The 24,855-nt window shown below is 33.5% G+C and overlaps 1 protein-coding gene across 1 annotated transcript in view; it reads right to left on the bottom strand.

The window, feature by feature from the left end:
- Positions 1-3,279: 3,279 nt before the first annotated feature.
- The window catches only part of LOC145678783 (angiotensin-converting enzyme-like), a 138,924-nt gene continuing 117,348 nt past the window's right edge, over positions 3,280-24,855 (bottom strand). The window contains exons 10-13 of the mRNA XM_081749286.1: positions 21,088-21,186; positions 18,735-18,875; positions 14,976-15,142; positions 3,280-4,516 (exon numbers count right to left, since the gene is read on the bottom strand). Coding sequence (XP_081605412.1) covers positions 4,377-4,516; positions 14,976-15,142; positions 18,735-18,875; positions 21,088-21,186 — 547 coding nt within the window. The 3' untranslated portion in view covers positions 3,280-4,376. The remainder of the gene's footprint in view (positions 4,517-14,975; positions 15,143-18,734; positions 18,876-21,087; positions 21,187-24,855) is intronic.

The raw sequence follows: 24,855 nt of genomic DNA on the forward strand, positions 1-24,855 counted from the left end.
ATTAATGGTTGAAGTAGTGGGAAGGTGAGTCATCCACTTTCTTTGCTTCTTTGCTTGTATCCCCCAAACTAATGATGCACTAACAACGATACGAATTCCATCGTTAGCGCTCCAAACAGGGATAGGGGTATGAAAGTTCATGAATCTAAAATTTTATTATCCCATCGCCCAGTTCTTTGAAACTGCAATCAGCCACTGGTCCTCCAGGTTGGGAGTTCGGTAGAGCTGATCACCCTGCCTGTAAAACTCATCGATCGATAGTAGCAACGTAAGCCTCGGATGAAGCCGGCTGGATTTTTGGATTTCGTACCACTGCTCTGTCCTGGACATGACTCTGGATTGTTTCGATGATGGTCGGACCTTGGATCATGAGACGGCGGAGTGAAATGTGTGCGCACCCAGCTGGACCGGATGGAGTGAAAGGGAACGCTGGGAGTCTGCGACACAGGGATCTCCAATGAAACATAGATCTCTCCCCTAATACGGTGGAACGTGGGTCTTCTCAAGAGTACCCATCAGTCGGCGGTGCAAGTGGTCCTGGCCTCGTGTCAAGCATGACTTGGGGTGACGGCTTAGCTTGCTGACAAGGGTCATGCAAGTAGCACCTACCTGCCAGCCTCGTTCGCCGCTACGTTGCCGTTCCTGTCCTGGTTGAAGCTCATAACCAGCTCAATTCCAGCAAGAGTGTGATTTTATCAGTCACTATTAATGCAATAAATCAGTACAGATTATAATTTAAAAAAAGAGCCAATATTCGTCCTCAATTATATAATAAGTTGGTATGTTTCGAGCTCATTCATGGACCTCCCTTTCAATCTATCAATAACCACCTAAAGTTTAAAACTTTGTACAATTAGAGTAACAACATTGATATGTGCTTCCTAATGTTTTAATTAGTGTCAATTTCCCGCTTAGCTGGGTTAAAATGAGAAAATTAGTAGTATACTCCGTTAGTCATTTTTTACTATTACTGAAGCGCGCTCTCATATCAGTCATTTTCGATCATTTTTATATAGTATCTCTTCCCTTCCCCAAGTTGCATGGCTGAATTTGCATTTAAACGGTATCAGAAGTGTCACTCCATCTAACCGATCCCGAAAACTATAGATTCGACACTAAATATCGATCATTTTCGATAATTTTTAAATATTTCTTCCCCCCCCCCCCTTCCTCCTAAGTTCCAACGCCAAAGTGATATGATGAAAACCATTCCAGGTCCAGACCTCATCTATGTTGAAAGTTTGAGATGGTCGGATGGTTCAAGATGTAACGTTATATTTTTATATTTCAATTTGTTACATTTATAGCAAACAGTTCGAATCACAGAACCATTAAGGTGTTTAACCGCATTTACCAATTATTGACTTTTATTCTTATTTTATGTATAATTATTCTGTTGCCATAGCAACAACAGATAAAATGCTATCTTCTTTTTAACAACTGATATTACCTGATTATCAACATAAAAATCAACATATATTCTACAATTCTTTCTTCTTCTTCTTATCAACAAATTGTGCAGTTTTAAGCGCCGTTGCCCAAAATAACTACAAGAAAATGGAAGTAATTTATAGGTTAGATATACAATCTCGTTGTAAAGAGATATTGAGTCACAAAGACAGTTACTTTCATTTTCATTCTTTTTACATATATCTACCCCTTTCCCCCCTCCCCTACGTTGTGCCGTCAAAGTAAAATGATTAAAACCATCCCAGGTCCGAACCTCATCTATATTGAAATTTTGATCAAGATCAGTCGGGTGATTCAAGAGTAAGAGTTACAACAAATATACTGACTTTCAATTTTATTTTTAGTTTGAGATTTTGCAATTTTTGCAAAGTTTGAAGTATATAACTTTTTATTCGATGTTCCATCAAAGATGTGATATATATTGAAATATATAATCGTTGATGGAACATGGAATAAAAAGCTACTTCAAACTTGAAATTAATTAATTAAATAAATAAATAATTAAATAAATAAACAATTATATAAATTTAATTAAAATAAATAAATATATAAAAATTTTAGGAAGCGCATATCACCGTTGTTATTCTAGCTATAAACATATAGTATTGAGTCTAATTACAATAATAAAAAAGAGTCAACGTTAATATTTCACTTAATCATAAACATCAGCTCTAAAAAGTGGAATTTGCTAAAGTTCGGTACTAAAATTAGGGAATAATTTTCACCTATTAGGGTTGAATTAAGGCTTCTTATGCTAAGAGAAAAAAAATTGAAGGATAATAAGTGCTGAAGGATATTGTATTTGTTGCAATGTTTTTTTGAATAATCCACTCCTACGATATACAAGTGTACGCTAGCATCTGGAATGTCAGATTGGCACGCGATGCTGAACAAAAATGACCACCACTCACGAACAGGCTGAAATCTAAATTTTAACCCTTTAAGTGGCAAGATTTCCTTTAAGTTCCAACACAAATATCTCGTTGCATTTTGTTTCTTTGTGTCATGCCATGATTTTATAACATGCTACTTTGCCTGGGTAATAAGTATTATGTACGCTATAGGAAACAATCAGTGGTTATTTAAGTAACCACTAATCCATTTATTCATGCAGCGAGAACTTATAAACGAGTGAGTGGTAGTGGGTAGTTAGAAATATAACCACTATCCCTTAAAGGGTAAAGCAGTTTTGTGCTGTCAATGAATATACAGTAGTAATAAGCATATAAAACCAGTTCAGAATGCTCCAAGGACGAACTTAAAAAGAATTAATTTTTCTTATTAACTTCTGCAGGCTTTAAACCAATTGTTCTATGTACTTTATTATTATACTTATTCAACACTTCTTGTAATATATCTATCCATTTATAATTTCCTTGAGTACTAAATTTTTTTTCCATATGTTTTGTTTAATAGTTCTGTTAAAACGTTCTACGATATGTTGTTTTACGAAGACTCATGCTCAAAATTGAAAAATTCACAAAATATCATCTCTATATCATTTACGGTTCCCGAGATATGGTTCCTTAAATCTCCTGAAATTGGAATTTTGGCCAATATTTCGGGAACGATAAGAGCGATGCGAACAATTCCAACACTTCTTTGAGATAGTTTTTGATGCTCAATCGAATGGAGAGTTCAAAATTGAGAAATTCGCAAATAACAATCACACAAACAGAGAATTCAGTAACGAACTTTTTAAGTTTATTGAAAATTAGTGATGATTATGATGATGATGATGATGATGAAGAAGAATTGGTAAAGACCCTCATTAGATCACTTCATATGGATCGTCTAAATGAAAAGCAGTTATTTCGTCTCAGACGAATTTATTAAATTCTATCACATAGTTTTCAAAATCTTTCGATAACATCAGATAAAAATTACAAATAAAACTTATTAAATTCCATAGTTTTATACATTAATAATTTAGTAACAAATTTTCTTGAGAAATAACTTAATTTCTTGTTTTCCACATTACTTCCAACAAATTAACGAGATCAATAATAATAATTGTTCTATATACTATGTAATAAAACTACGTATATTGCTATTCACTGGCACCTACAGCGCAAAGTTGTATCTACTAATACTATAAAGCCAAAAAATATAATTCTAACAAATTTTTAACACCTTAATACTGAACTCTGTAACAGCACGATTCATTTCCACAAATATTAAAATATATAATTCTTACACTGTACAGAAATGTTTGCATTAAAATGTATTTCATGTAAATGTTGATTTTACCCAATCGATAAAACAGACATCATAAGGCACTGCACTATAAAGCACTGGTACTAGGATTCTTACAGTACGTGGATATACTTGGACAATATCTAGCTAGTACCTTAAAATTTTATCAATATTTTTTTTCCTGCAAATAAAAGTACTATATTTAACTGGTACTGTTTTGCTTTAATTAGGGGCCATCTGTTATCAGAGTTTTATAATCACTTCTAAAGATCACCATAAGTACAAAAAAGTACTATGGAACTTATTTATTAGTAGAATGCACATGAGAGATTAGGCTATTAAAAAAAAAGCTGGGACATTCTATTACTTTTCTAATTTTAATTCATTTATAGACTATATTTGCAGTCTTAGTAGCTTGAGTGTAAACTGTTTACAGAATACAAAGTTTGTTTTAATTCTTTAAACAAGTTTTCAAAATTTCCTTTGGTTCAGACTTAGTGATATTTTTTTAACTCCAATTCTCAATTTGAAAGAAACTACGAAATTTAAAAAAAAAAAAAAAAAAAAGTTCTGATGTTTACATCCCAATATTTTTTTTTTACGATATACAGAACAACCTAAATATAGTTAACTTATAAAAGCCAATTTAGAAGTTATTCCAGTTTGCATCTCAAATGCAGCAACAAATTTAGGTAATTATTCCTATTGCATCACAAAGATATGCCAATCCAGGAAGATATTGTGGGCCAAAAGTGGAGAACCAGGGCGAAAAGTATTAAAAGAAAAGAAGCTGTTATTCCCTCACGGCCATTTCCTTCACCTGATCCTTGTGGTGAGCAGTAAGGTTTATCTGAAAAGAAAAAGGTTGTTCAATAAGTTTGGATAAAATGACAATATATGAGTTAATAAAATAAATAATGTGCAAAAAATGACAATATATCAGTTAATAAAATAAATAATGTGCAAAAAATGACAATATATGAGTTAATAAAATAAATAATGTGCAAAAAATGACAATATATGAGTTAATAAAATAAATAATGTGCAAAAAATGACAATATATGAGTTAATAAAATAAATAATGTGCAAAAAAATGACAATATATGAGTTAATAAAATAATGTGCAAAAAATGACAATATATGAGTTAATAAAATAAATAATGTGCAAAAAATGACAATATATGAGTTAATAAAATAATGTGCAAAAAATGACAATATGAGTTAATAAAATAAATAATGTGCAAAAAAATGACAATATATGAGTTATTAAAATAATGTGCAAAAAATGACAATATATGAGTTAATAAAATAAATAATGTGCAAAAAATGACAATATATGATTTAATAAAATAAATAATGTGCAAAAAATGACAATATGAGTTAATAAAATAATGTGCAAAAAATTACAATGAGTTAATAAAATAAATAATGTACAAAAAATTACAATATATGAGTTAATAAAATAAATAATGTGCAAAAAAATTACAATATATGAGTTAATAAAATAAAGTGCAAAACAATAAATACTGCTCAGCAGGACTGCAATAAATAAATAAAACATATAGATTCACTCGAGACAATAGTAGATTTTGCTTGAAACTAAAGGTACAAATTAATGAACAAAACAACGTTTATTTAAAAATGTGTAACAGTTTCACTAATTGAACATACTGGCTTAATCAGACACTCTGAACATATTGATATATTGATGAACATATTGATAGTGTTTGATGAAGCCAATTTGTTTGGTTGTTGGCGAAACTGTTACACATTTATTTTTTTTAAATAAACGTTGCTTTATTTAGTAATTTGTATTCTAGTTATTTAAGATAGCGAAGTTAGTATAAACCAGTTACTGTTTTTTTTTTTACATAAAATCTTTCACTGATATCGTTAAAAAGGAGTTTGAAAGATGCTATTTTTGTTCAGAATTCACTTTACAGGAAGCAGAACTAGATGTAATTAAAGCATTTCGAAGATGAAGGTGGTATGTAACAAACTGCACATTTCGGAAAAATTTACTTTCACATCTAAGTCTGTTAACATACACCCTTCATCGTTTCTAAATCTCTTCACTCGGACGAGGACTCATTAAATTATGTGTTATGTAGCATGACTAAACATGTAACATATGCATGAACCGCCGGAATTCAACGTTTCGAAGAATGTAACATAACACCTTTATCCTCTAACCGTTTCAATTTATTCGAATTAAGAGTCGGCGGGAGTCAAGTGACCTTGACAAATCGAAGGTATCAGCCTTCCTCAGTTTCTCCTTGCAATACAAAGTGTTTCCTTATTTTGGCAACAGATGGGGTTGTTGCTGAAATGCCGTCAAAGCAAATGGCACCCCTCCTTTTCCTTCTTTTACCCTGCATGTGGTCAAAGTTGGACAGCGCAGGAGGGGGTGGTTACGGCTGCAAATGAGAAGAGTGAAATTCCTTGTTTTGGATAAAAGAGAAACAGAACTGAAGAAAAAAATAAAGAGGGACCAACATGGTATCAGCCCTCAGCCCCGTGTCTAGAGAGCCACTCAAATATCTACAACGATCACAAACATACCATAGAGAACTTAAAGCACTTGTCGCCTGTCTCTTTCTTAAAGGATTCTACCTATGGTAAATAACAGAATAGTGCGGGAAGAGTGATATAAATGAAGAACCATGCCTATATATATATATATATATATATATATATATATATATATATATATATATATAAGGGACAGTCGATATTCTAATTTATTTAGAGCCTTCGTGGTTAAAAAAAAAAAAAAACTTGGAATTGAAAGGCAGAAAACCCAGGCAAAGATCTGAAATGTATTGACAATGTGACTTTTTTAGTGGAATCCATTTCCTTATTTTCTTTCCAAAATATGACCACCAGATTTACCCTCTCACCTTCACATTCGATACCAGTGGCCGACAATCCTGAGTTTTTCCTATCACAACAGGAAAGAGCCGCAATGTTACATTCAGCCTTGGGGACCGGCTTAGAAGGACAGGAGGGAGCATATGACCTGCTTGGTGTTGGTTTTTATTTGGGGAAATAGACCACTTCATTAACAATAGAATTAAAAGGTCACCTTCTTCAGGAAGGTACACTCATGTCCAAAATTATTGTCGCATATCTATAAATATGTTGTTGTAGGAATATAATTTGATAACTAATTCATCCAGTATTTCTTATAATGTTAGTATGTGTACAATCAACAGAGACATGTATGTGGCAAATTTCATGTCAAACGAGCAGTAAATAAGAACAATAAAACGAAAATAAAACTTTCGTGTCCATTTAGCAACATTTTGTTTTACTCATTCTAATTTTCGTATTTATAAATATTTTCCTATGAAATTTACCACATATACATTTCCCAATTGCACACATAGTACCAGTATTAAAAGCACCCAGCAAAATCATTATTACATTATACTATTACAAGAAGACAGTTATAGTTATGCGACAATCATTTTGGACATGAGTGTACAATGATGGAACAGGTGTTTGTTTCAAACATTGAATAAGTGTTCGTATAAATTGAACTTATTTCCTAACGTCATAGAACTAAGAACCGTTGCAGAGCGAAGTAAGTCCGGTGACAATACAACATTCCATTGTTACTTTTATACTTTGCAATATATCTATTTATTTTAAAAGCAAATTTTAATATGTTTTTATTTTAAACTATTTTATCCTAAAATAAATACTAGCCTTTAACCAGCCCTTATTTCCCTGGTTGCATATCACTTTAGGATTTGGAAAATGTGTCCAACGAATAAAAAGATGATAAAACACCTTTTAAAAACATTCTTTTGTTAATCAATACGCACTAAAAAGTTAAAAATAATTTTGTTTATGCAAGACTAAATAAAAAGAATGGGGCGCGTCATTTTAAGAATTTATAAAGTAACTAAGCCTATGTTAGAGTGCATCTCATTTTTTTTTTTTGTCATGCATAAACAAAATGTTTTTTTTTTTTTTTTACTTTTAAGTGCGACTTGATTAATGAAAGAATTTCTTTAAAATGTTTATTATTATCTATTTTATTATTGTTAATGTTTCCATCCTTGGCATAGGGTGTTTATTTTGGTAAGGTACCGTATGATGCGTTTCTATACTACTAGGGTATATTAAAATTTAGTTTCCTATGCGTTACTACATACATTAAACAGCACTGTTTTAAGAATTACTACCGAATATAGAGTGTTTCTCCGCTAATAAGAGGGAGACAAATTGAGGGTACCAAACACCCCTACCGTTGATTGAGAAATATTTAGGTGTCGACACTGATGAGCAACATCTACATTTGAATTTGAATGTTTTATGGGCTTTAGACAATTGATTCAGACCGGGATACATGGGGGACGGAATGTTGGAAGCAAGTAGTCCAGTCCCTAGTTTGAATGCCTGGAATGAGTAAGGACTCTTCCCCCTTGGTAAAACCTGTCAGAATTGGAAGCAATATCAAAGAAACACTGCTTCGAAAAAAGAGAGAGAGAGAGAGAGAGAGAGAGAGAGAGAGAGAGAGAGAGAGAGAGAGAGAGAGAGAGAGAGCAAACATGCATAAATAGATAGAGTCGGATTTAGGTTTAGTGGGGCCCCAAGCTGTTTAATGTAATGGGGCCCTTTATGTGTCCAGATGAACATAGGCACCCTACATACAGAAATAAAGAAACTAGAGATAATTTAGGAAGCAGACTAGCAGAAGGAGCCCCATTAATTACATGGAGCCCCATGAATGTAGGCTACACAGTAGGAAGCACTGTTGCTACGTATATTTAAATTTAATTTTATTTTTTAATTTTCTTATATTGTAGAAATGTATATCCAATTTTTCTTTAGATTTTGGAGCCCCCAAGAGAGCGGGACCATAAGCTATAGCTTGTTTATCTTATACGTAAATCCGGCAGCCCCCCACCCTTGACGCTCAGGTATACACTGGATAAAATGGGCTTCAATTCTGCTTACTCTGGATAAAGAGGCAAACTATGGTTTAGCTCCTCCCTTGATTATATGCTGGATCCGCCACTATATATATATATATATATATATATATATATATATATATATATATATATATATATATATATATATATATATATATATATATATATATATATATATATATATATATATATATATATATATATATATATATAAGGCCGGCCTTGGACCGATTGCTCCCAATCGGGCCCCGCGCTAGAGTTGTCTACTCTACTGTCCAGTCTAATCTACTCTCCAGTACAGTTTTAACAGTATATTAGGCTCAAAGCAAACAAGTGTGTTGTGGTCCCTATGAGTAAAGTTTGCTCCTAATACATGCCATTATGTTCGCGAGGCCCCCTGTGAAGTGAATCTGCTCTGCTACTCTCGGTTATCAAGTACACACAACAGCATATTACAATACAGGTATATCCATGGACTCCACAAGGGAAGGTATTGCATCTCCCTAACAAGTAAATGAATAGTTTATATTAAGTTTCCGGGCATAAGCAAATATTTTCTGAATTTAATGCTGCAGTAGTTTCTTTAGTTTTTTTTTTATGTTTATAACTTCTGTTGTAAAAATAGATAGGGCCTATTATGTCTAGGGAGTATTTTGCACACCTTAACACTCCCCTAAATTTCCTTACACGCATTCCTGGCCGTAAAAATATTGTTTTCTTTGAGTTTGTGTAAAACTGTATATCATTATTCTGGGTGCACACCCTTTTTATTTTGAACACCCCACTAAGTAAAAGTTCCTGGCGTTTTTACTGATTACGCCATGTGATACTACCGAGATGGTATCAAATAAATCAGCCTCAGTGCGAGCTCTTTGCATATCCTTTCTCTTATTATATTTATATTAAAAATTCAAAACCATAAGACAAACTTTGCCCTCTCTTGCAAAAAATCCCGTGGATTTTTTTTCTTTTCTTTTGAAAAATGAAGTCAGGAAAAGCGAATGTATACTAGTGCATACTGAATAGGTGGCTGCTTATGAAGGTTTGTGTTCTAACTAGAAGGATCCAATGTAAAATATGTCATTCATCTGCAATCAGTTCTTTGAAGTTTGTAATCCTCTCATCACCATTTCATTTTGTCTACAGTCGATGACGATTTCAAGCTGATTATACCTTTCATAAGTAGCTACCAACGATGTTTTCACTAGCGTACATTAGGTTTCCCTGACTTCAATTGTTTTCAAAAAGATACAGCTGTTAAGGGATCTTTGAACCAACTAATTTATATCAATGTGTATTTCAGTATGTCTTACACATATAAACTTATGGAAACAGACTGCACCACTGTATTTCTCGTAAAAGTCTACCCCAATTTGATATATTACATGTAACCGCCTTCCTATTAAAAAGAAAATAGAAGTTAAGTGAGATACAAGATGGCAGCCATGACAAGCATACCCTCAAATAGATGTCTACTTCCCCCGGTGTCGGTTAATGTGGTTTTGGTTTTCATCAGTTTACCCGTTTTACAAATAAAACGAATTTTCAAATTTAAAACTCATTGTTATGGCTTGTTCTGGTCAGTCAGGTTTTTCGTCACTGCGGCCATCTTTATGGACAGAATAGAGACCTGCACGGGCCGGGCTTGGGCGGGCCGACTCTATTATTTCTTTGGGCCGGGCCGGGCTTGGGCGGGCCGACACTTATTTCTTTGGGCCGGGCCGGGCTTGGGCTGGCCGACACTGATTTCTCTTCAGGTCGGGCCAGGCTGGGGCCGATCAATTCAATTCTTTAATAATTATTGACTTTCGTTAAACGATAATTGGAATAAAGCCAAACGTTGAAGAAGTGTGTCCGTGAAAAATGTTACAAAGAATGCAATAGCTATTTACAGTTTGTGTTGCTTAGCGGCTCCCTATCACTATAGAGGATTGCAGGCATTATGTAGTAAATTGATTCTCTGACCTTGACCTTCACTGAACTCAAAATATAAAAAGAACGGGTGGGAATGTTTTGCCTGTCGCTAAACAATATTGCAATCTTCACTTTATGCTAAAAATCAATTAAGTTAGATTTTTGTTACAGGGAATGGTTTTCGTTCTCTCGATGACAGGCAAAGTTCTAGGAGGCAATGGTACCATTCGGGAGGCAAGCGTCAGGTTGTGAACCAAAGTTTAGAAAATGTTTCTGAGGGTTAGGTAAAATTTAGTACTAAATTTTGAAAAAGATTCGGGCTCGAGCTAATTTTTTTAAAATTTATCGGGCCGGGGCCGGGCTTGGGCCAAGAATTTTTAAAAACTTATCGGGACGGGCCGGGCTCGGGCCGAAAATCTCCAAAACTTTTCGGGCCCGGGCTGGGCCGGGCCTAGGTACGTTCGGGCTGGATTGGGCTCGGGCCAAAAAATTCGGCCCGTGCAGGTCTCTAGGACAGAAGCACTTTAAATTTTGCTTACGCTCGTTTCTTGATATTCTACATTTCTCTGCCAAGTTGGTCAAGAAACTAGATTTCAACATCGATAAGTTTACTTGTAAGAGATGAGAACTGAAATACTGGTACAGAACCTTCTTAAAAAATTGCGAAGCACAAGGGTGAAACGTATTTTAAAAATTCATTCACTGTCTGTATTGCTGTATATAATGTTCCCAATCGGGCCCCGCACCACCTAAGGCCAGCCTTGGTGTATATAATATGTGTGTGTCTAGTATTGTACGATGGAAGCTGATGAAAGAGCTCTATATTATTCTTGATTTTTTGATAGGTAAACAAAGAATATTTCGGGGATTAATCTACCCTAAAGATTTCAATAATGTATCTTGTCTTTTCTCTTGCATGTATATTCTCAGTCCAGCAGGAAGTTTTCATTTCTTTCTTGGAATACATAAACGAAGACTTTGGTTCGGCTTCTTCACAAATCTTTGCCGAAAAGTTGACTTCCTAAATTACTTCTCATAGAAACCATCTAGAAATACACTGTCCTGCTGAAACAGAAACCATCAACTAAAGAGGTCATAAATTTTGCCATTCCTCGTGTTTGAAGTTCCCGTTCTTCACAATGATTTCCTTCCTCCCGCCCCTGTTAAGAAGTTCAAAGTAGGTTTACAAAAGGACTGGCTCCCGCTGAGAAGGAAAGTGGGATGAGGAATGACTATAGTGCCATCTAGCAGTTAGACGGCCAAGTACGTGAACACGAAAAAATCTATTTCTGATTTCTGTAGATTCAATGATGAAGGATATAATTTCTCACCGATTGTGTAATGGATGTATTTGGAAACAGCGAAAAAATAGTACAGTAGCGCACAAATACAAAGATAGTACTCCATTCTCAAAAAAGTCCGAAGTTTTTAGCTCTTTTCCTTACTGTAAAAAAACAGAAGAATTTTCCCCCTAATTTTGATCATTTTCTTATGGGAATTTGGATCATAATTATCTGTATATATAAGAAGAAAATATCACGCACAGAGTTCAAATTGCACCTTTAAAATGAGATGCATCATATTGAGTGAGCTATTGAGACATTTTTGCGAAACAACGAAATGAAACCATGATTTCCCTAAAAAATGGTTGAGATCCCATGTCAAATTGAACACCAATATTCCGGCCGCTGTGGCTCACTCCTTCTCCCTCTTAAGACCCATTTAACATTGATCATATGATTTTTTTTTTTTTTTTTTTTTTTTTTTTTTTTTTTTTTTTTGTAAAACGACACACGTCAAATTTTATCAGACACGAAATTAACAGTATTATGTGCTATGCGTAGATACATATTTTGTGAGATATCTGCATCTGTCAAGATGTTTCCTACACTTGGTACCTATGTATATTATAAATAAATAGACGTTTTTGGAGACTATACTGTATAGTATAGTTTCTCATTTTTCTCAAAACTGTTTTTCTGACATGTGTTGTTTTACAAAATAAGATGTAAATACTTTATTATTTATCTCAGCTGCATGATTTTTTCTTACGAAAATACTACACGAATTCAGTATAAACGACATGCAATAATGCGAAACATATGTCCATGAAGCTTCTATTGAAACTTTTTTTTTAAGGAAGCGACCAGAAAGGGTAGAGCCAACTCGTACTCTAAAATATCATGCGCCAAAAACTGTTCTATAAACAAGGACATAGGGCCACAGTCTCTAATAATGAAGCTATTCCAGGACACAAAGAAGTATTATAGGCGTGTTCAAGATCGAAAAAAAGAGTCGCTAAACGTTCATAAGGAAAAGCATCCTGAGTTTCAAGATGGATAAGATGATCAGTAGTCAAAACGAAATTGACGGAATCCACATTGGAGGTTTGGGAATAAAGAATTCCGTTCCGAGAACTAGACCAACCGACAATTAATCAGCTTTTCAAAAACTTTGCAGATAGCTCGTAAAACCAAGACTCCTATAGCTGGAACTAGAAGTTGATTTTGTTTGTTTTAAAAGGAAGAATATGAGCCTTTCGCCCGACTTTCGGAAACTAGCCATCAAAATGATGTAAATTGAGAGGCTCTACCATAAGGAGGTGACTTAACATACCACAATGGATGGAATCAGGACCTGGAGCAATATCCTTAATAGTTGAAATGACAGTCTAGTTAGTTCTTCAGCAGTTAAAGGGCGATTAGAATGTTCCACACTACGTGAGATGACGGGTAAATAAGTGCGTTGAGCTTGCTGTTCATAGTGAAGTTAAGTCTAAGGAATAATGGGTACAGTTAGAAACAAAGGAAAAATAACACGACCCGCTCGGGAGAGTAATGCTCCCGGAAGTACGGTTTTTTCGCGCGGAACTCTACCCAGCTGTTTTACGCGCTATCCTAGCCAGCTGTTTTAAGTTGGTCACAAAATTTATATCATGGGGGTCAAGGTGGAACAAAACGAGCCCCGCGGGGCTTCTAATCCGTTCCTACTATTATTATTACTACTACTACTACTACTACTACTAATCTGCACAAAACTAAGTAAATCACTTTTTTGAGTATTATTTTCATCTTATTTTATTAAAAAGTATTATGAAAATCTTTAAAAAAATAAACTTTCCTTGGGCCGGGTTTGAACCCACGCCAAAAGCGATATTCGTTACTAGCACGTAGCGCTAGCACGCTCAGTCACGAGGGCCGACAGCAGCAAGCGTTTGATTTCTGCTATTTGCATGGTACGTGGCAAGAAATGGATAACGCCAACCAATCAGAACTGTGTATTTCATTCCTACTTCCGGGAGCATTACTCTCCCGAGGTAGTCCTAAAACAACTGCCCATTTCATTTGTTATTTGCTTCTTATCAGTGACTAAATCGTGTTCTATGAGGGTTGGGACATATTATATATATATATATATATATATATATATATATATATATATATATATATATATATATATGACGAAATTAGGTAGCACTGCGAAAGACCTTAATCCACCAATAGACTGACAACTACTGATAACTGTATGTATACGTTTCAAAGGTAAATCCTTACCACCACACTCATGTGATTCGGTTCTCATTTTTGATACCTGAGCATTCTAGTTTAAGAAATAAACGCTTATACCTTGTTCTGAGAGATCATATGTTTAACCCTGTAGCTTTAAGAATTTCTAAAAACAAAGATAGTTAAACTAAAATTTACTGTTCCTGAGTATAACTGGGTAATATTTACTGTTATACTCCAACAAACGGTTCTGCGAACTCTAAATATTTTAAAAACCGGTTCTAGCGAACCGGCTGGATCGCACCACTGCCTGAATCTGATCTGAATCCAATGGCAATTGCAGTGTTTTAGTTAAAGTATACCGTGGAAAAACCAGAAAAGAACACATGCGTGATCTAATTACTTCGAAGTACAGCGCCAAATTAATAAATCTCATACGTGATTTGAGCCAATGACTACAGATGTGTTCTGACAATAGTGACAATCACATATAACAAATATTGTAATCCCTATAGTGAGAGGTTTTGGTCATCTTATATAACATTATTAACAAAGCTGCAAGTACTAATGTACAGTATTATAATCATTAAGTTAGTTATACTTTTAAAGATAAAATTGAAAAAAAAAATGCGTTTATTTTCCTTAAATAAAACCTGGTTCAATAAAACAGTAAGAATACAGTGAAGGGTACGAGAAAAGATTGCTGAACCAAATTCCGAAACTTTAACCCTCAACATTGCTTTCTATCGACATGAGTTGGGTTAACTGCGAAAAAGTACTTATAATCAAAGTTATTCTTAAAATTATTTCACGAATTAAAAGAAATTTTAGTTATTTTAAATTACTTTTAACTGAATTCTGAAATTCTATGGCAGCGAAGTAGCTTTTAATTAGGTAGGCTTATACCATTATGTCCATAGAATATACGAAGAAATGCACAAACCTGTCTTCCAACCAATAAATTCTTGTGTTTTCTCATTTTCTTTCTTCAGCCATTCTTCTAAAGGTTTGAAGTATTCTCTTAAAGCACTGGCATCCATTTCTCTCTGACCAGTTAGAACTTCCATTGCATCGGGCCATGGCTTTGATGAACCCATTTGCAGCATGCGGCTGAAAAGGAAATAAAAAATTTTGACAATTGCATTTTTGCGGAGAAGTAAGGATTTTAGGAGAATACAGTTAGAATTGTAAATCTGAGAAAACTAAACCTGTAACATGTATATTAAGAATATCTGGAAATTTATTAGAATGGTTCCTACAACCTGAATTGATTTCAATACCTCAAGCTTAATACTTAAAAGTTGCATCTATGGAGTTACGTAGGCACTCGACAATTCCTTAAAATTCTCATTTATGACTTGTATCTCCATCTTAACATACCAAACAAAGGCAACTAGATGCAATAATCACTTCACGCGGGAAACCATCTCCCGAATACTACAAGACCGTGGTGGCTCAGTGGTGGAACGTTCACTTCTGGTGCGTGGGGTCCATGGTTCGATCCTAGCTCGCGCCAAGTGGGCTTTGTGGTGAACAAATACTGTGTGCGTGGATTTTCTCGGGGTTCTTCCGTTTCCTCTCACTTTCTTCATTCCACCATTTCACTCATTTATCACAGTCTCCTCGAGCCCACATGGCATAACCGTGGGACGTAAAACTCAAAGTTTAAGGTTTCGAATGCTCCAGACGTACTCACTTAAAACTGTAAAACTGTATTATCACAGTTGCTATTTTCGAAAGGTTGCCAAAGATCAAAAAATATGCCTATAAGGATTACTTTTTGATCAACAACAGTTATAAGTATCGTGATTGAAGTAAGTGGAGTTTTACATTTTCTGAAGCCACTGTGTTTTCGGGATTATGCCTTGTTTATTAATAGAAATTACTTATCGTTTACATCTACTATTTCTACCACTACTACTTTTTAATAAGTTGAGAGAGAAAATGTTGAACTGGTAGGTAATTTTCTATTTCCGTATACCCTTTATTGAACTTGAAAGACGACTGATTTCAATGTATCGCGAAAAACTCAAATTTACTCACTATATCTTGTGGGGAAATTGGTATAAGAAAACAAAAAAGTTCGATAAATTTAGACTTTCGTAGTTTGTCACTTAAAGTATACTACGAATAGCTTTTTCAATTCACTTAAAGTATATTACGAATAGTGGGGGAAATTCAGGATTTAGGTATTCGAATTTTGGAGTGGTTTAGTGAAGTTGTTGCCTACTAAATATATAATTCTATATTTCTTTCTCATCATATTATGTTACACGATTCTTTGCATTTATTTTGTGTACTGTGTATTTCATTTCTGTAGTTTTTCCTTTTGACGATTCATTTTTTATTTATTTATCTTTTTTCGAGATATTAGAAACCGTTATTTGTATGTTTCTTAAGACCGAACTGTTCCTTTAGTTTCATATTTGGAACTAGAATACTATTTGTACTACGGGATTTAATGTGCATATTATTTTTTCTTTTAGACAAGAGTTTCTATAGTTTGGGCACAAACAAAATAAACTTTTACCCATTGAAGACCATATTATTCAAGGGAAGCAGGTCAACTTCCTGTGCCTTTGGGTAACATCTGTGACTGGCAACATTAAGACTAACTCATTGGTCGCACGTGGTCTCAATGCCCTTGTGATGGTTTTAATGCTAAGGAAAATTTGCAATTTTACTGTGAACACAGTTAAATTTATGAATAAAACATTTGTACATATCGTTTACGTTATCTTTCACATTTATCAGTAACCCAATTTTAGTTTTGAAATAAAAAAATCAGTTACACTTTCAGTGGTGCCCACCCCCCCTTATGTCTATGACGCACCCCCCCCCCAATTGTCTATCCGTAGGTGTTCTTCCATGAAAAAATATTCTTTTCGATTAATGTTACCCCCCCTCATCAAACATATTTATATAGATTTTAACCCCCCCCAAATATTTCAATGACGCAGTTTGCGTCATAGCCCCCCCTTGTGGGCACCCCTGCACTTTACTCATTATAGTATATTTTCTGTAAAATATCTACGTTTTGCTGTTTATGATTGAAGCAACACGTCAAATGCAGTATAATGCTTATCCTACTCGATTATCATCCGTTTATATACGTACTTCCATGTTTTGTGGCATTTCTACAATATTTACACTTCAAATTGTAACTAGGAACACTCCCCCCCTCCTCTCAAGCTAAAGTTTCCAACCACCCGGTATTCCGGACAGTTCTGTTTTTGACCGTCCGGTGTCCGGTACGATCTCAAAACCGGACGTTAAAGGTCCGGTAAGTTTTCCTCTTACTAGTCCTATTATTTGTTCTATTTAGATTATTTTGGAATAACGAAAGGAATCCTTTGTCGCTGAACATAGTTAAAGCAGAGCTTCACTTTGATATCGGCATGTCATGCACAGAATTTGCTTTGCTGAAGAGTTGAAGGTAGGATTATTTACTGAATTTATCAAAACTGCTAAAGGTCAAGAAAAGTACATTTTCAAGAGCGCAGCTAACACTGCTTCTTGCTCAGCTACATCTTCCAATTAAATAATGCATCCAGATCCAGTAAAAAGTATGTAGGCATTATGATACATTAGCAGTTCCTGCGAAGCTGGTAAGACTTACTTTTCAAGTATATTTTGTGCATGCCAACATTATATTGCCAATTATGTTTGTTTTGCTGTTCTAAATACAATGTATAATTGATGGCAGACTGCAAAAATTGCATGTGCCGCCTCAACCAAAACTGGAATATAAATTAGTTTAATAAATGCTTCAAAAGTAACTAAAGTTTTTAAATTCGAACTCCGAATCGCTCAATTTTATGTGAAATCGTTCACATTTTGACGAGCGATGACGTCGTCACAAATTTACGAATATATGTACTCCAGGAGGGTGTCCGGTATATCCACTTTCAAAAGTTGACAACCCTAACTCAAGCCAATGTTCTGATAAGCACAAGTATATTTACATCGTGTAATTCTAACAATTTTCACATCCATATAAGAAAAAAAAATTAAATATATATTTAATGAAACTGAATAGTTCATTCAAACATTTATTTTTCTTTATCGAATCCTGGAAACTATTTTGGTCTGACCTGTGATTTGTATTCTGGAAGACAATTGAGAAAAAATAAGATTTTCCTGGTTCGTGTCACAAAAAAGGCAACTTTCAAATATCTGAATTCAAATATACTTAATTCCAATCTACTGATTTTTCTCATGCTCAAGATTAAGACTACAAACAATGCTGGCCACTTCCTTGAAGCGATTTCCTCAAATTTCCACGCAGCTTCCTCGAAAGCCGACCACATGCAGTTCCGTGCCGTGGAAAATCAGCGCCCGGGGCGAAAGTATACGACGGCGCCTCTCCGTGCATATGAGTGAAGTCGACAGACCAGCCGCAAAGCGCCACCATCTTGGTTGGCGCGAGGCGGAAGAAAAATTTAAAAAATAAAGCCTGCTTTTCCTTCATTTTGACCACTTATTACTTTTTCTTTCCATTTTATACACATCTTTTCTTTTCCTCCCGAATTTTGCGCCCTTCTTACTTCGGCGCCCGGGGCCTTTGCCCCCTCGATCCTCTCCCTCCCACAGCACGGTACTGACCACATGTTGTGAAGTTTATAACTCAGAAACTAATCAGATTTCGATTATCAACATAAATACTTAATACAACTGCTCAATACTAGTTTGGTTTTCTTACCCTAATAAGTTTCCTGCTTCAGTGCTTTTGTAAATATCACAGCGATGAAGAGGTTTGGAGGGATCTCCAGGAATAAATTCACCAGCCTTCTCACATAGCGCTCTGTGGAACTGAAACTGGATTACGAAACTCACAAAATATCTGGAAAGAAAAAGAAATATATTACGTATTTTGTTCATGTTTAAGGAAGCTATTGAAGTTGCTATATTTTGAGGACTTCATGTAAATACAAGTCGTTTTGGTCTTCCAAATATCTTACAAGAACAATCTGGAGAATATTCAGTCCTAGAAATTCAAAACTACTGTAAAAGCGGTGGTAAATTCGTAAAATTCCTTGGGCGATAATTATAGCTGATAATCTTGTCACGTCGTAAGATTATCAGTTTATTTTCCAGTTGTTTCCAGTTATTTTCCCATTTCTAGAACTCTTACTATTTTTAAGAGTTAAAATAATTCTTCTGTTTGCACGTTTAAATCCTTACGCTTTACAAACTGGTTACAGACATTACATATACTACACGTTCTTACGTAGGTTGAAAATTTTCCTCTGGTTACACACAAAACGGAAATAACATAAGTGAATACGGCTTCAATCAGTTGGCTGAATTTGAGTTTAAAAAAGGTCCTTTCAACACCTATGCTATACGAGACAGAGGACTACAGCTTAACGTACGATCTGAACCATATGAGCTTCCACCAGAAATAAAATTCAAATTTCATACACCGAAGAAACTATATAGACATGAGGAAACTCATACATTGCTCATGTTTCTACAACATTTAATGAATTCGTTGAATCTCAGAATGTATGTGCTGATTGGTGATACTAGAATAGACATTTTATTGTTAATAAGTACATATAAAGTATGATATTGTAATATGTTAGTAATTCATAACCACCTATGTAATTTTTGACGTTATCTATTGTCTAGTTGTAGGCTTAACGACAAGAATATTCTATTCTCTTTTATAGTATGACACCCAAGTAAAAAATTCGATTCATTTATCAAAATAACCGCAACAAAATTTAACAATTAGGAAATCTGAAGTCTTAAATATTAAGAATAACAATATATAGGATATAGGGTAACACCGGTAGTCGCAACTTGAATGTGAGGGAAGGAGGAATTAGTCTTCTGACTCTTCTGAGAGCATCGTGAATCTTTCGTAGCTATTCCATAGGCAAAAATCAAATACTACTACTACGTGATCACGTGGTTAGAATTTAAAGTTAATAGCAGTCGAAGAAAAAAAAATATCCCTTGCAATGCACTAGTAGTCGCCATCCAGAAATCAAAATGGTTTAGTACTAGTCAGGGTTTTGTACCAAAAGCAGTCACTCATACATCGGCATATATTATATATACGATAGGTATATATAGGTAGACAAAAAGCAAATTTTTTACTGGATACCATAAGTGACAAGTAGAGACCTTCAAGGCATCTTAATACAGATTCGTGTGACGAAATTAGGTAGTACTGCGAATATTTTAAAAACGAATTATCCAAGATAGATGGTTGTCAAAAAATATTGGAAAGACCTTACTTTACCAATGGATCTACAATTGTTGATAATGGTATATATGCGTTTCAAATATAAATAACCCTCACTACTTGACTCATGTAATCTCAGTTCGCATTCTTGATATCTGAGCATTTCAAATTCAGAAATAAATATATCTTGTTCTGAGAGATCATAAACTGTTTCTGGGTATAACTGAGTAAAATTTACTGTTTCTGGGTATAACTGAGTAAAATTTACTGTTATGGTTGGGTATAACAAATGGATCTGCGAATTCGAAATATTTTAACCAGTTCTGCCGAACCGGCTGAATAGCACCACTGTAAATAATAAATAAATAAATAAATGGTATTCTTTTTTTAAAAAAAAAAAAAAAACTTTCGCGTACACTGGAAAAGAAGATTAACCATTCCCATGCAATTCAATGCAACGACATTCCCAGCAAGCTTCCAATGCCATTTGCAGGTATATTTCCGAAACTATATCTACATACTAGTCTGTGGTTCGGTCACAACCCATTCTACCCAATAATTCCATTTCACCGAAAGCTGCGATTACCATTACGTTGATCCGACTCACTCATATCTTGTAATGTTCAATACCATTCTTATACATTTTAAACCTATTTTGTAAACAGATTTTGTAAAACAAACATAAGTAAATCATGTGCAGAGGAGAAATTATGTAAAACTACATATTTTAACAAATAGAGCATAATGTATGAGAAAAAATGAATTCAATTGATTCTATAATTAGTTTTCTACGAAAGTGACATTTGAAATGTGATCTGTTGACTGTCAAAAATCTGACAAAAGTAGACAATTAAATTACCTTATGTAAGGAACACTGGCAGCTATATGGTATTTTGCACCAGGATCGAAGTCTTCCTCAGATCTCTCTGCAGGTGGTTTTAATCCCTGATATTGTGTTCTATAACAAAAATATTAATTTAACAAATATTTCTAGAAATAAAAATAGTTTTAAAAGATTAAGGGCACTAAACTGTTCCTTTACTGTAGGCAGATAAAAGATTCACTGCACTGAGAGAGGGAGAGAGAGAGGACACAGTAGGAGAAACAAAAAGGAAGACAAAGAAAAATAATAGAGAGAATGAAAGAGAGTGGATTTTGTAGTTACATGCAGAATGTAGTATTAGCTATCATTCCAGTTATTTTAAAATCTGACTTCTGAAAATTCCTTGCATATTCACATTTGGGCTCTTTCTTAGAACCTTGTTCATAAAAGAACAAAGTTGAGAGTAAAATAAAAATATCATTGAAACAAACTAATAGTGCAAGCTCTGTCGTTGCAACAAATTTTCAGGAATTTAAAGTGAAATGTTGAAACTCTGCGTGTTCATATATTATATATATATATATATATATATATATATATATATATATATATATATATATATATATATATATATATAACTAATTTTAACAGTATGTGTACAATATTAAATCTTTCTCTGTAATTTAAAAACTACTGAACTAAATAGAACTACTTGAAATTACAAGTATATTTATGAGAAGACAACCATTTTAAAAAGTTACCAAAACTTCATGTAATTTGTAATTTAGTTTTCCAATAAATTAAATATATAAATAAAAATACAAATAATAGAAAAATTGTCGATGCGAAATAAATGCTATTAATTCCACAGAACGAAATATAATCATTGCAAATAACGGTGCAGTTACATGGTAAAAGAAACTAGACTTTTTCAGTGCTAATTATAGAAAACTAAGGAGTAAATTTAAAAAAAAAAAAGTTTTCAGTAGTGTGAAAAAGTGACAGTTTTTTCAAACCTTTTTGTGATTATTATTATAAAGTAAACGGATGAAATATTGTGAACCACATACTCTTATTCCACGGAACATTTAAAAAAAATTTCAACTTTGCGAAATATATTCAAATTTAAATTTTACATTGTGTTCTATTGATACTATAAAAGTACAACAATATGTTTTAATCTTTTGTGCATTTACACACTAAAAATCGATCACTCCCGTTCTGACAGCTAGACTGGATAGATCCATAGTAAGACTGCAATACTTGTTTTTATTCATCAATCGGTATTATAAAATTGAAAGTGACTATAGGATTCAACCTCTTGAACCATCCGACCGATCTCGATCAAATTTTCAACATAGATGAGGTTCCGACCTGAGATGGGTTTTATTCACTCTGACGGTGTAACTTTGAGGAAGGGAAGAAAGAGATATTTTAAAATGATCGAAAATGACAGATATTACTGTCGAATCTATAGTTTTCGGGATCGCTGAGATGAACAGTGACGCTTTTCATGCAATTTAAATCCAAATTAAGTCCCGCAACTTGGGAGAGGGGGAAGGGGAAGAAATGTGAAAATGATCTAAAAATGACCGGTATCAGAGTGTGTTTCAGTAATAGCAAAAAAATCACTGATTAACGAAACATATTACTATCTTTTCATAATTTAACCCAGCGAAGCAGATAACTTATCTTCCCAATTTTATTTTGAACTAGCATAACACAAGGAACAAGACACGATAGTATTGAGAGGCTTACACATTGCTACAATAATTTGTTTCTAAAATGTACAAAAGTAATTAGCTTTTATAATACGTTAGTTGTTATTACGTAAGTACCCTTTTGTTTCTGTCTTCAAAGTATCGTATTTTCCATTTCTCAAAGAAAAACTTTATTCAGTTAAACCACCATGAAATTTAAGGCATTCCACTGGGTTTAGACTTTAGTAAGAAGTAATCTTTATTTATTTATTTATTTATTTATATATATATATATATATATATATATATATATATATATATATATATATATATATATATATATATATATATATATATATATATATATATATATATATATATATATATATATATATATATATATATATATTATATATATATATATATTATATATATATATATATTATATATATATATATATTATATATATATATATATATATATATATATATATATATATATATATATATATATATATATATATATATATATATATATATATATATATATATATATATATATATATATATATATATATATATATATATATATATATATATATATATATATATATATATATAATTGGAAACAGTTGTTAAAACTATGTTTCACTAGGAATATTGCGCTAACATTTAATTACTGTATTAAATTCTCAAGTATTCAATAGCATCTTAGTACTTTAGCTTCAATTTGAATAATAGAGTAATCATTTTTTTAAAAAAAAAATAATTATGCGTATATTTATCTTGTTAAACAAATAAGGTAACTCAAATAATCTAAATATATTATTTTCTGTATATTTGATACATCACAGTTTCTTTCATAAAAGTAACTGAAATTAAATTTTTATTAATACTGTAAATTAAAATTTTGAGACACTAAAAGTACATTTGTAAAATAGTACCAACATATATGTGTTCAAGTGACATACAGCAATAACAAAGGAATACTTGAAAATACCAATCCAGTGATCTGCATCTTTCAGGCTCTTTATCTGTACCACCCCTAAGAGGTTGATTAATTGCCAGTTTTAGTTGAGCCTTAAGATTTTCTTGACAGATAACTTTTAAAATTAAAAATCCAATTGAGCTTAAACTGCAATAGATCATTGATTGATTGCTGATTCAAAGTGGGTTCTGACCACAAAACAAACATTACATATTGAATGATTTTAGTTTTCCTCTTGTTCATCACAGAACTGCAGTAATAGTTCTAAATTTTGAACTTTGAAATTTCAGTATAGGTATTGTTTACCTTTTAGAATATCCATTGTTGTCATGCGTGCCTGACTTTTTCTTTTAGTTTAACGTTATACGATTATGTCCGAGGGTAAAGGAGACTAATAATGACAGATGCAGGGGTAAAAGTGAGGAGAAACGCGGGGGAACGTCGTCCCCCATTTCTAGGAAATATCTGTGACGTCCTCCCGCTTTCTAAAAAATTAAAATGGGGAAAGATAGGTACGGGGGACGGTGTGACGTCATCCGTCCCCCTATCTTTTCAGATCCACTTTTACCCCTGCATAGATGAATCGATAATGGTGGAGTGAAGAAAATGGAAGAAGTGTTTGTTCACTACAAAGCCCACTTGGTGCGAGATGGAACCGAACCAGGAAACCCATGCACCGGTGTTGAGCACTATCACAGTCTACGCGGCCCCTTTTTCATTGCTGCTAGAAATAAATTTAATCCCCAGTTACAATTGGACTATGGAAAGGCAGTTAATTTTTCAAGAATTATGCTTTATTTTATATATGCTTTCTTAAAATTATGCTTTATAATCCTCTTAAAATTAGTCTTGCGGTACCTTATTCTGAATCATGTTCAGGGCAGCAGTCTCCTCCCTCCATACTCCTCCAATTATTAGTATCAAACACACTTTCGGCTTTTTTTTATTTTTAGTGCCATTCTGTAGTTTTCCTAATTTTTTTACATTTGCTTAGCCAGTGACGTAACTAGGAGGGAGAAAATGGGGCTTGTGCCCCAGGCGTCTGATTGGGAGGCCCAAAAATTAGGAAATATTTATTTTCACTATAAGGCAAGGAGAAGAGTTTTAGCAAACTAAA

Source organism: Thermobia domestica, chromosome 2, assembly GCF_964235325.1.
Source record: "Thermobia domestica chromosome 2, izTheDome1.hap1.1, whole genome shotgun sequence".
Classification (NCBI taxonomy): Eukaryota; Metazoa; Arthropoda; class Insecta; order Zygentoma; family Lepismatidae; genus Thermobia; species Thermobia domestica.